The sequence below is a fragment of the Lycorma delicatula genome, chromosome 4 (assembly GCF_047948215.1).
Source record: "Lycorma delicatula isolate Av1 chromosome 4, ASM4794821v1, whole genome shotgun sequence".
NCBI lineage: Eukaryota > Metazoa > Arthropoda > Insecta > Hemiptera > Fulgoridae > Lycorma > Lycorma delicatula.
Window position 1 is genome coordinate 109,772,342 of NC_134458.1, and position 14,147 is coordinate 109,786,488.

At 28.8% G+C, this 14,147-nt stretch overlaps 1 protein-coding gene across 2 annotated transcripts in view; it reads left to right on the forward strand.

Annotated features, from left to right (window-relative positions):
* The window catches only part of Atg1 (serine/threonine-protein kinase unc-51-like protein Atg1), a 75,453-nt gene that overhangs the window by 14,217 nt on the left and 47,089 nt on the right, over nt 1-14,147 (forward strand). For both annotated transcript variants that reach the window (XM_075363906.1, XM_075363908.1), the window contains exons 3-7: nt 5,524-5,574; nt 8,583-8,615; nt 10,046-10,082; nt 13,134-13,184; nt 13,413-13,538. In XM_075363906.1, coding sequence (XP_075220021.1) covers nt 5,524-5,574; nt 8,583-8,615; nt 10,046-10,082; nt 13,134-13,184; nt 13,413-13,538 — 298 coding nt within the window. The remainder of the gene's footprint in view (nt 1-5,523; nt 5,575-8,582; nt 8,616-10,045; nt 10,083-13,133; nt 13,185-13,412; nt 13,539-14,147) is intronic.

A 14,147-nucleotide genomic window follows, 5' to 3' on the forward strand; every position in this document is an offset into this window, starting at 1 on the left:
GGTAACTCTTATGTGGGTTTCTGCCCGTGAAGGGTTAAATCACTTTGCACTGATTTTATTTTAAATGTTTCCTAGGTGACTGCATAGTTTAATAATAACAGTAGTCAATCTGATGATAATAGTAATCTTTATTCTGTCATCAAAAAATACATAAATACATAATTAAAACTGGGAAAAGTGTCTATCACTTTACCAGTATATGTGGTTAGTCTTTTCAAAGGAAAATTTAATTATCTATTTTACTTTAGACCACCCAATCCAGTCTTGACATTCACGTAGAGAAAAAAATTAAATTAAATTTTGTTACACTTTAGAATTAGTCAAATAATCCTTTATCTGTAATTGCCCCCTTCCTATTTGATTTAATTGCCTTCCTATTTTGGGTAACCGTCTTTGATTTTAATGAAATTTGTTTATTGTTTACTTGATTTTCAAAAATTTAGAAAGAAATTAAATATCTTTATTAATTTTTAAAAAGAATTTTATTTGATTTTATCGTTACATTCACACTTAAATATTTTATTTCTCAAAATTATATTAATTGACTTAAGTATATGCCATTGAAGAAAAAATAATTACTTTAAAGAATTAAACCACTTTAAATCTTTAAAACCGCTCCATGAAAAGAATTTTTTTTACCGTAATGGAAAGAGTTGAATTTCATACATTAGTAACATTTATTCCTTTCTAAATTATTTTTATGAGTTGCTGTTAATCTGAAAAAAATTTATTGAAATTACACATAAAAATTAGCTAATTTTTATTGTTTTTTCTTGATGGTGTAATTTTAATTTTCCATACCATTTTTAATTGGCTAAATAAAAGATTAAATGTTCAAAGACAGAGGCTATTTATTATTAAATTATATTTCTTTAAATTTTTTAATGGTTGGTGACAATTTTTTGTATTATGGCTTTTAATAAAGGTAGGAACACTTTTTCCTCCCAAGTATGTACTTTAACAGCTATGTTTTGTATATAACTTTACAATGGGCTGTAAACAGGAATTTGAAGGAAGAAAGAACTGCTGACAGTTTTAGCTGCTTATTGGAAAATAATTCAGTCATTTTTAAGTGTAGAGTACAGTACATATGAGGTGTGTTCAAAAAGTAACAAAAATTTTGAAATTTTGTGGATTGTGTTAGTCCGACTCTCAGGATTTTTTTGTTGTACTGGTAAACATGTCTGAGAAGTATCTGTACATTTTTAGCCATATTGGATGTTTAGTCTGTTGTCAGCTGTCAAAAGGATAACACATGTTTTGGTATGATCGGTGATTTTTTATTTGTATAAATAATGGATCAGAGAATTTGTATTAAATCTTGCTGTAAGAATGGAGTAACGTGTAGCAGTGTTTTAGAAATGTTAAATATTGCTTTTGGTGAGTCTGCTATGAGTAAAGCAAGAGTTTACAAGTGGTGTATAAGCATTTTCAAGAAGGTTGTGAAGACGTTGAACATGACAAGCACCCTGGACACCCTAGCAAATCAACAGCCGATGAAAACGTGGAAAAAGTGAAAGAAATGATTATGAATGATCACCGAATCACAATCAGAGAAGTCGCTGATGATGTTGGGATATTAATTGACTCATGCCATGAAATTTTTTTGGATGTTTTGGGTATGAAACGTGTAACAGCAAAATCTGTTCCAAAATTGTTAAAATTTGTGACAAAAAAAGCAGTGAATGGAAGTTGCTCAGGTGTTACTAAATGAAGTCAATAATGATGGAGAACTACTGAAATGTGTCATAACAGGGATGAAACATAGGTTTATGGATATGATGTCGAAACTAAGGCTCAATCGTCCCAGTGGAGGCATCCTGGATTACCAAGACTGAAAAAAGCTCAACAAGTACGGTCAAATGTGAAGGTTATGCTCATAGTGTTCTTCAATTTTAACAGCATAGTGCATCATGAGTTCTTGCCACAAGGTAAAACGATCAATGAGGAGTATTACCTACAAGTTCAATACCGTTTTTGTGAAGCAAACAATTTGTGGTGAAACAATTCATGGCTTTTGCACCATGATAATGTGCCTGCATGCAATTCATGGCCTTTGATCCATGATAATGGGCCTACATGCGCTTCATTGCTTGTTTGTCAGGTTTTAGTCAAAAACAACACTGTAAGGATATCCCAGCCACCACATTCATCAGACATGGCCTCGTGTAACTTTTTTCTATTCCCAAAAGTAAAGAAAACCTTAAAGGGCTGTCGTTTTACAAGCATAGATGAGATAGCTAAACACTATTCTAAAGATCGAGTTCCAGAAGTGTTTCAGGGATTGGAAAAAGCACTGGCGTAAGTGTAAAATATCTAATGGGTACTATATTGAAGGGGATAATGTTAATGTAGATGAGTAAATAAAATTCTTTCCAAAAAACAAAAATTCTTGTTATTCTTTGAATATACCTCGTACATCATCATACTTGCATTTACTTTTTTGCTGTGGACCCTCCTCTCTCTCTCTCTCTCTCTCTGTTTTCTGTTTCACCCATGTGAATAGACATCTGCACTCTTTCCTAATGATATCCAAAACTCTCTAACATTCTTATTCTTGGTAGGGAGGGAAACAAAAAGAAGCTATCTTAATGAGTTAAATTTCCAGAATATCAAAGTTTTTTTAAATTAAAACTATCTATCAGAAATATTTTTTAAAACATAAATTAAATATATTTTAATAGTAAGTTTTATATTACTTTTAGTAAATTTATAGAATGTAGAAATTTCACAAGTGGGAAAAAGAATAGAATACTTTTTATATATAATTCATCAAAATTCTTACAAGTTTTTCTTCAGATAAATTACAATTCAAAACAAGAATGTAGAAAAGAAGAGTTTTAAAAATTCAGTTTTCCTATGTAGTAGTTAATAAAATTCAGAAAAATCAACTTAAAAGAGTCCCCATCACTTGGTTTAGTCTATAAATAATAGTTCATCAGTAAACATTTACATAATAATTTACAGAAGGTGTTGTTGGAAATGATGTACATACTTTCTGTATACTTGTCAATATGTTTGACAGTGTTCCTGACAATTCTTATTAGCTGTACCCTGTATATTTCCTAAATGGAATTGGTAATGTTTGTCTTCAATTCCTGCAGGATGTGTGGCTGCTCCTAGAAACAATTTCTTTTAAGTAACTGCCATAGAAAGAAGTCAGGACTAATCAAATTAGGGGATCTTTGGTGGTCACAATCTTTTCCACCAAAAAATCTGTAGCATCTTCATAGTAGATGAGCTGTATGGCAAGTGGCACTGTCCTGCTGTAACCATCAGTCACCCTCATCCTCTTGCAGTAAGACTAAGAACTGTTGGATAATTTCTTGGTAGAGTAGCAGCCACATTGTTTTAAAAAAAACAAGGGTCCTATTATTCGCCTTGAAACTGCACACCAAACACTTATTTTTTGTGGGTTTGGGGAGGTTCAAAGAAAATATGCAGGTTTTCAGTACTCCAGTAGTTCTGACTATTAACATACCCACCAAGGTGAAACCACACTTCATCTGTGAAAAACACTTGATCTGAAGTGCCACGGTTACCTCTAATGAAGTTCTTGAACCATTGATAGTTGTGAACCCTTTTGGCATATTCAGCATTAGTTAGGTCATGGAAAACCTGCATTCAATACAGATAACATTTCAGCATTCTACTCACTACAGTGTGGGCTTAACCTAGTGAAATGCTCTTTTCCTCTTTTAGGTTCTGAAAAAATTTATGAGGAGATCTTGTTACTGCTGTTTAATGACCTGTAATACCTGTGTTATTAAAACAACTGTGTCAGGCACGCATTTCTGGTCTAACACTGAAACTGTTTTACAAAATTTTTTAACTAACTTCTGAATATCACTTTTTGCTGGTGTTTCTTTTCAACTTTCTCCTTGAACTTTAGCTGACGCACAACATTAGATTTCATTTTTAAATAAATTTCCAACACGAATACACATTCTTGCAATCTTGTTCAAAAGCTAATGCTAGACATAGACTGGCAATAGTTGAATGTGCTCACAATATACACTGCTCCCAACTCCAACTCCAGTCATACCATTATTTTACCCATCTCATACCAGAATATGCATTTTTACAAAAATACGCATTTAGATAAACTACTGTGTGATGGGGCTTCTTTTAAGTTTAACATTCCATATAACTCTAGGATGAAAAGCTTTTTATTGATGAATTATGTTATAATATAACAATACTATAGTTTTCTTTGTTACATAATCAGACAACAATCTCATGTATAAGTTTAGAAATATCTACAGTAGGTTATCAGCTCTTTACAAAAGTCTTTTTTGAACTAGTTAACAATACAGTTGTAAATTAGTATTATTGTAATTTTATTAACTTGATAATAGAACCTTTAATCCACAATTGAAACGCTCTTTCTGTACAGGACATTTTGAGTTGAAATTTTAAAACCACCAAACTGTATGATCTTAATCATAATTCTTGTAAACTCAGTTAGTTCTTTTTCTCTAAATGTGTTATTTGTATCGAAAAATACTAAATCTTAATCTGGTGAAAACTGTATTTTCATTTAGTTGTTACAAATGTAATGTAAGTAAGGTCTACATCTTTCTGACTACAATTACATATACATTATTTTATATCTTCACTTGTAATTAAGTTAATTTTAATTTCTATAGAAATATTTATAACTGTTTTAATATATTTCACTTATTTCCTGTTGACATATGTTCTTAAAAAAGGGAACCGTTGACAGAATCTGATAAATGCATATTTAACAAATTTTGAAAAGAATCTTTGTGTCAGTTAAGTTAGGGATCAAATAAAGGAGTTTCCAGTTATAGAATTTAGGTGCTGAGCAATGCAGTAAACTACAGTAGATCTATCCTGATTACCAGATCTTCCTCTCTCATCATTCATCTCTTTTCCTTATCCTTGATCTCTTCTTCCCCATTTTTAGTTCTATAAGTGCAGATCTAATCCTGCTAGGTTCACTGTGTTGAGAAAGGTCAGCGCTTGAAAGGCCAGTGCATTCTTGGTATTCAGTTGGAGGAGGAGAATGGCTAATGGGTTGACTCAGGGACTTTTACTTCCTGTCCAGTGGATGCATAATTAGCCTATAGGCTGAGGCGTCTGTCACGTAAGATTGAGCCTTCTAATTCAAAAAAGCAGAGGAGATAATTGGAAAGTGTAAGAAAGTTTAAAACTGAGAACACCCTTATAAGATGCAAAGTTATTGCAAGATCTATAAATATACAAAGAATAAGTTAGGTTGCTTTGGGAGATTAAATTAAAATAACATGATTAAAACATTTTCATAAAGATTTTATGTGGAGAGAAGAAAGGTGTCAATCTGGAAAAAGATAGGCAGATAATGTCACTGGAGACTTGACAGCAACCAGTGTGAGGGGTTACAGGCAAGTGATAGTATGCCTGAAAGAAGGTCATTGAAGAAGCTAAAACTCAGTAATGAGTATAGATAGTTAAGATGAGGTAAACATTTAAGGTAGGTTTAATAATCTACTTAATGTTCTCTCTTACATTTTGTTTCAGGAACTAACTGAACTCCACCATGAAAATGTTGTTGCATTATTGGATTGCAAGGTAATGTTTACAATTTTTCCATATTCATCGTTTTTTTAATAGTATTTTTTCATTTTTGATTCATGTAAAAATGTATTTGATTTTTGTTGTTACAGAAATATCAATAGATTTTTTGTGTTTTCTGAATTTCTGTTCAAAGTGTTTCAAGTGATTCAGTTAAGCACATTATTCAGTTTAGTTTTACTTAATATTAATTACAATGCTGCATTTCATAAATATTAGAAAGTAATCATTTCTAAAAAAACTAATAAAATTTAGATAATTTTATTTCAGTTTTAGAACATTAGAGAGTGTTTAAAGATTTTTTAAGGATAAATTGACTGCTTTCTTCTTATGGCTCATCTTTAGTGCCAAAAATCAGACACACTATACTATCATCTAGTTCACTGCCTTAGTTCTTCATTCAACTGATCATGTTCCAGTTATGTAATATTAAGGTTATGTGTAGGAATCGATTTGAGTTATTACTTAATATGATACATTTTGCTGATAATGAAGCAAACAATGACAGTGATAAATTATACAAAATATTTGCTTTGGTTAAGTTAATGAATAAAAAATTTCCAAAAATGTATAGACCAGATGTATAATTTGTTTATATGAAACAATGGCGCTATTTAGGTAGGGGTTGACTGAGATTTCATCAATACATACCTGGAAAAAGATACAAGTATGGTGTTAAATTGTTTAAAGTTTGTACTGGTGGTAGGTACACATGGTCCATCAAAATTTATGATGGAAAAGAAGCTAATCCAACTTGTTAAGCACTTTCTTCTTGGGTTGCTTTGGAAGTAGTTTCCCCATTATTCAATTCTGGGCGTACATTGGTAACTGATAATTTTTATACTAGCATATATTTGGCATGCAAGTTATAGGACCAAAACATATCTAATTGGAACTTTACGTCGTAATAGATTGCATGTTCCATGGCATTTGGTTAATTTAAAACTGAAAAAAGGTGAAGTGTTTTGTCAGGAGAGTAAAACAAAGGTGATAATAGGAAATTGGAAAGACAAGCAGGATGTCTTATTTCTTACAACAGAAAGTACTCCAGTTATGACTGACATACCATCAAAGCATGGTATTTTTCGAAAACCTACAACTATTCTCGAGTATAATGAAGCAAAATCTAATGTTGATGTATCACTTCAAATTGGATGATTCTCATCTCCAGTAAGAAAGTCTGTTAAGTGGTACAACAAAGTGGCCATTGAACTTTTAATGAATATTACTGTTTGTAATATGCCTTCAAATTATACATAACTGTAATCAAAACCAAAATCAGTATCACAAAATTACATGAAAAACTTTATACAAATTCTCTTTGGTGATAATAAAACTAATTCCTTAGATACTTCATTTGAAGAAAAACATATAATAGTTAATACTGGCTCAAAGAGAAGTAGGTGTTCCTCTTATTATGATAAAGAACTACAAGATCTGGAAGAGCACATGCAATGAAGTACTCAAAACAAGTTTCAAGTAATTGTAATGGATGTTCTGTGAAATTAATGTATATGGACTTTTTTTTCTATTCATTCAACCAAAATTAAGGATAAACCATAACTTTACAATTTTTTTTATCAGTATATTTTCTGCACCTTTTATTTACCTCTTTTGCCTTCCTTTTTTTTTGCATACCTTTTTTGTATAAATATCTTATATATTATATTAATTTCACAAGTTTTATTTTTGTTTACCAGTTTAATGTTTTTCATTATAAGTTTAATTTTATTACTATAACAGCTTATACCATTTTAGTATTAGTATTGTTTTTTGTATTGTATTATGGCTTATTAATGCATATGTTTATTTAGTTTACAGTATTAGTATTGTTTTTTAAATTAAAGATTTTTTCAGTAAATTTTAAAAGAAATTATTTTTTTAGTGTCACCAGTTTCATTTCAGTGTGTATCATTTTGATATATGTGGCCTGTAGAAAAGTAAAAAAGCACATTTGCTTTACAAGGGGCTATGTGTATTCAAAATTGAGTTAATTAAAACAAGAAATCAACTAATTATGCACCAATACATGATAATTATTTAAAATAAGTGCAATTTTTTTGAACGAACATGAAAAATCTCAAAAAGTGCTTTAGCCTGATGGAAAAGTTAAATTGATGCACATGATGCTTAAAGGCTTAATTAATGTCCTAAAAATTTTCAGTACGATCTCATTACACCGGGGTAGCTGAAATCCAAGCGAAATTGTTTACTATCTGTAACTCACAACCAAAGTATTTTAGGACATATGAACTTTTTCCATTATTTTCACTAGTAGATTGGGTTGTGAAAGTCCCAGGAGAACTTTGTGGTACACTCTGTATATTTAAAAACTTTGATATTTAGAAGGTGGGTAATAATAATTTGATTTACAAGTAATTAGCTAGAACAGCTTTACAACAGAAGAAAAGTGTATTCATATTCCATATACAAATTGCTTCTGTTTTTACTATCCATATTATAAGCTAATCCACTTTTTCTCATTGCTGTGACTTTATCTACTTATTTAATTTTGTTTACGTAAAATAATCATTTGTGCTACAATTAGTAACAATCTGTGTAAGTTGATGAACAGTATATTTTTTTTACTGTATGATGTGCCCAGTTTCCAAATCCAGTTCTTTATAAAAATGTACTATTATAAATATTTTGACTTATTTTTGTTATTTTTTGGTATAATATCTTCATTAAATTTTCATTAGTTAATTTCTGCCAATTTTATAATTAATCATAAAATTTTATTCCTAGTAAAAATTTGTAATTTGATCACTCATTTGTAAAATTATTACTTATCATTTGTGATTAAGTTAATAATAATGTTCATAAATTTTAAATATTGTTCAAATATTTATTTAAGATATTTTTCATTATAGAATTCCTTGTAATTTGTGGCCAGAAGTAGTTTACTACATACAGCAAATGATTTTTGAAGGAGATTTAGTTTTTTTGTATATCTATTTTTTTGTATATTAGAAAATAATGTATATTTTTTTTATAATTTTCAGGAATCAACACTTAATGTTTTTCTTGTTATGGAGGTGAGCAGTCCTTGATTATTATTGTTTTTGTTTATTTTAGTTTTAAATAATTTTTTTATATAATAATTATCTATACGTTTGCTGTGAGTAGGTCCTTGAAATTGGTACCAAATGATCCATTTTAATGGTACTCATAGCATAAGTTATTTGAAAAACCTAATGAATTGGTGGTGGTAGGTACCAATTTGAAAATTTTATTTTAGTTTGATATCAGATAGAAGTATTTGAAGGAAAATTTAAAAAATCAAAACTTATATACTTTTTATCATGATTCTGTAATATTGATTGTGATAATAAATTATGAAATAAAAACAATTTAATAAGTTCTTATGCAAGTGAAAAATACTTTTGAAATTATTTTAAAATTTATTAATTACTATGATTTAATAAATTCATGTCAAAAAACATTTAAGGTGAAAGTTATGATAAATTTAACTTAAATTGTTATATTTCAAAATTGATACTTAGGAAAAATTTTGTAAATATAAAATTACAGGAAATAAATAATTATAGTAATGGGTTTTAAGAAAACTTTAAACACTATCTCTTTAGGGATAACAATATATTACAACACTTTTGCGACAGAAACATTATCACTTTAAACTCATCAAAATATTTCTTAGTATTTGTGTAGCCCCATATCCTATTTTTTCTCTAGAGATCAGAAGTGATTTTTACTTTCTCTTGTTTCATTATTTATATTTAACATCAACATATGATAGCAGGGCAATGTTGTTGGCCTTTGTATATTTTGCTATAAATAGAATAATAAAATGATCATTCAAAAGTAATGCATAAACAATTCTGAAGAAACACATTGTGAAGATATTAGAAATAAAAGGAAGAATGAAAAAATACAATCTTGTTTTGATTTTGTCTTACAAATGAATTGTCAATCAATGAATGGATTATCTATGATTCCGACAATCATAGGTACCACATGTTTTGATAGTATTATATTTTTTTTGTTTTGTATTGCAATTTTTAAATTCTGTTGTAATAAATTTATTTTTTAGATTCCACATTTTTAAAAATGTTTTTAGATATTATATTATGTATCTAATATTTGAAAAATAATTCTATTATGTAAGAAATTAATATTATCCAGTTATCCTTATTTGTACTTATCTATAAATTTATTTATAGCCAGGCAAAAATCAAGCTAAATAATGGCATCCTACTATACCACTACATCCTACTATACCATGACTGTTTCTACCAATTGTAACTCCATGTTGTTATACTATATGTGATTTTTTTTTTGTAGTGGATTTTGATGAAACATATTAGACTAATGTTTTATATTTTGTTCCATAAAAATATCAAAAGGCATTAGATGTATAAGGGTTATTAACAAAATTGTAAAAACAGTTTTATTATTAATTAGAGCTTATTTTTTAATTACTTATCGGTACTTTTTATTGTTACAGTATTGCAATGGAGGAGACTTAGCAGATTATTTAGGAGGTGAGCACCTGTGTTTGCTTTACTTATTATTAATTAATACAAGAGGTATTACAATAATCATTAATTTAATTATATATGCATGCATATATACCTACTCTATAGTATAATGTGTTCTAATTATTAACTAAACCTGAATATAGTGATGTGTAATAATTATTTTTGTCTTATTCTTATTAATTACTAATATTTGTTTTATTTTATATACTGACAGATGTATCTTTTGTTTGCAATATAGTAGGAATATGTCATTTTATTGATACAGTTCATCAAAATTCAGGCATTAAGTTCATATGTTTAATATGTAAAAATATAAGTAGTAAACAACAATTTGGCATTGATAAATTTTGTTTATTATAATTAATGTTATTTTGTGTGTAAAATAAAAAAATCCTATCTGTTTAATTTGTTTTTAACGAATCATTGTTTCAACATAGTCTTTAATAAATAAAGTTGCGTATTGAACAAAGAATGCTTTACATAGAACAATTTAGCAGTGTTTTTATTTTAAGCAGTTTAGCAGTTTTCGTTATTTTTTATTATTAACTTAATAAAACTTATCAAAGTATAAATTGAATTTTTTTTTTTTTTGATTTTGTGAAAAATTATCTGTATGTTTGACATAATAGTTGTGATGTGTCAGGTTAAAACAAGTTAAAACTCACTCCCAAAAATGATGTAGACCTCCTTGAATAGAATAGGGAGTGAGGAATGAAGCCTCTTCTTCACAGAATCAAATATTTGGTTGTTGTATATCAGCATATCAAGCCCACCGAAGTGGAGGTTATATCCAATTCTTAGAGTGGCATCTTCACTCTAAGGATTGGCAACCATAGGGATTGGCAATGTAGATGTCATTTACCATAGGGATTGGCAATGGGTGTGGTCAATTAGGGTTGCTCACCCAGTCAGCAACCCTGATTGTTGCTACTTGTACCTCAAGTGCTTTACATGTGTCAGCCATGAAAAAGATGCTGCAGGTTGATGTTGCCCTTTCTGAAGTAAAATAACGGATTATGATGAAAATTGATCCGCATGATCAGCATGAAAATTAATCCGACACAGGTGTTATTTAATAAAAAGTAATATTTAAAAAAAAATCATACCTTGACAATTTGTGAATATCTGGTAACTAATGTGTCCTCCTTTATTCTTATCACTTTACATACATGATTTGGAATCAATTCAGCAAATGTACTACACATTTTTTTCATCTCTTCATCATGAAACCACACCAATATTATTGCTTTAATGTGGCAAACTTTTGTTGTACAATTCATTTTTCATAGTAATTTTTTTGACTATTGTCCAAAGATCTTCTATTGGGTTTAAGTCTGGGAAGTCGCCTGGCAATGAGAGCACTTTAATATTTCCTTTTTCAAAAGGTTTTACTACTTTTTTGGTAATATGGCATGCCACCAAATTTTGTTGAAACACTCCGTTGCCTTGTGGGAATTTGTTTTGAAGTTGTGTCACAACCCTTTCCTTCAGAATTATGATATATCCATCACTTTTCAGCATACCATCTACTGGAAGTAATGAACAAGGCCTTCAAATATGAAACAACTTCAATGTATTTTTTTTCTGGGGATGTTTTACTGATTGTTAGATATGAGCCAGTGATGTCTTTTGATCTGATGTTATTCTAACATTTGGAACCCTTTGCCCCTTAAAATAAAAATGTAACGCGTTTGGGAATATAACATTCTCCCAGTCTTCTTTTTTCCAGTTAGCATTTGTTTTCACCCACAAGAACCTCTCTTTTGCACGTTGCTGATGTTAAAAAATTGCTTTTTAGCTGGCCAATGAGCTTTCCATCCATCTGCAATAAGTCAGCATCTAACAGTTGTCATGTGTAAATCTGTTCCACTGACTGCTAATTCTCAGTTTAAGACCACAGCAGACAACTTGGATCAAGTTTACTTTTTTCACTAATAATAAATCCTGTGGTGAAATAGTTTTTCTTCTATGGTCACATTTGTATTTCCTTTGAGATGGAAAGGAATCAGTTTGTTTAAATTGTTTTAAAATAGCATTCACAGTCCCTAGTCCAACATCATGCTCAGGAACTATTTGTCATTGTTTTATATTGGTATGCTCGGAAAGAGAAACACTTTTCAAAATCTGCTTTGGGGTTACGTCCATTATTTTATATTCAAGACACACAGAACAAAAAATATAAAAATTATGATTTTGTAATAAAAAATGAAATAAACTTTCACAAAACAATATTTATAACATAAAGATTGCTAAATAACCAAAGAACAATAACCTCACATTACACAGACAACTTAGAAATTGGTGTGGTCAAGCAGTATAGCTGTAACATAGAAATAAAAAAAAATTCCCTGTGTTCGGATCAATTTGCATGCTACTGTATGTATACTGTTTCAGCAGAGAATGAGAAATTTTTATTACACGAATGAATTTTGACTATCATCCAGGAAGTAAAGAATTTTTGTCTGTAATTTATTTAAAATAAATGTTCTAATTATTAATTCATATGATAAAAATCACTTTGTCTTTCTACATAGTCATTGTTTAAATTTAAATATTTATTTTATTTTGGCACTATTTTCTCTATTCCATCATTATAAAAATCATTAAGATGATTTAGTCAGGTGCTTGGTGATATCATCACTTTCTCAAGGTTCTTGGCTTTATGTTTCCTGTAGGTGGCTTTTCCATACAGGCAGCCTGTTTTTATAGGCTTGCCCATATTTTAAATAAAAAGAATAAAAAAATATAACATAACTTGCTTAAAAAACCATACTGAAAAACATTAACTAATATCTTTGCTTTTTAAAATTTCAACTTTAAACTTTTTAAAATTTCAATTTTCAACTTTTCATTTGTTTTTACATTTTACTGATTTCAAGAATTCTAATTAAAAAATTGAAAATATATAATTTTTTTAAACATTTTTTAGTATGTTGTTTTTTAAGTTGGTTCTTATTTTCTACTTAGTTTATCTTAATATTAAGATTTCTATGTGGTGTTCTTTGTGATTTTTTTGTTTTATTCTAAAAATATCATCTTTCTTTTTGGTTCTAGTTAAAGGAACACTTAGTGAAGACACCATTAGACTGTTTCTTCGTCAGCTTGGTCAGTTTTTTAATTTATCATCATTAAAAGTATTTAAAAAAACTGAAAACTTATTAAAAGACCATGATTATCTTTATAGTGATAACATAAATGAGTGTTAGATGTGTAAGATAATAGAATATGCAAAAGTACTTATGAATTTAATTTAGTCTTTATGAGTGTTCTCAATATGATAGTATTTACTAAAATTTTTTTTTTTCAGTTTTTGTTATTTAAATTTTTTTACAGCTGGTGCAATGAAGGCACTGCATGCAAAGGGAGTTGTTCACAGGGACCTGAAGCCTCAAAATATTTTACTCAGTCACTCGGGTCAACGACCTTCACCACAACCACAACATATCCGTTTGAAAATTGGTATGGATTTATTATTATTAAATTGACTATTAAATTAAATTATTAAATTATAAATTTTTTTTGTATGTATTTATTTTAATTAATTAGTTAAATTTTAATTTGTTTAAATTTTAATTTTAATTTGTCAAATCTTGAAGTTTACTGTTACAACAAATCTTAATTCTTTGAAAAAATTCTTTATATGATATTTTTAAAAATTTTTCATTCTTTAATTTTTTTTTTATAATGGTATACAGTAGTATTTCCATGAAAAGCTTTAATGTATCAATTTGAAAAATTTTGGTGGAAAAAATTGAGTTCTATAATCTTAATATTTTTTGATTTTGAAAGTTTTAATTTATTTGGAAAAAAATAGTAGATGGCAGTTTATCCATAAAATGTTCTTCCTTTTTTTATCTCACTTCCCCTGTAGATTCGTTTGTGTGTTCATAACTTTGTTAAGAGATTATACGAAAAAAAAATTAGTGTTTAAAGATATTTAAGAAGAGTTTTACTTATTGTTTAACCATTTAAAAAAATTTGTTTGGTGGTTGGTTTCAACATTGTGGCTCTTTAAGAAATGCTACTTCAGCTTTTATGAAAAGCAGAAAATGTTTTTCTCACTTTATG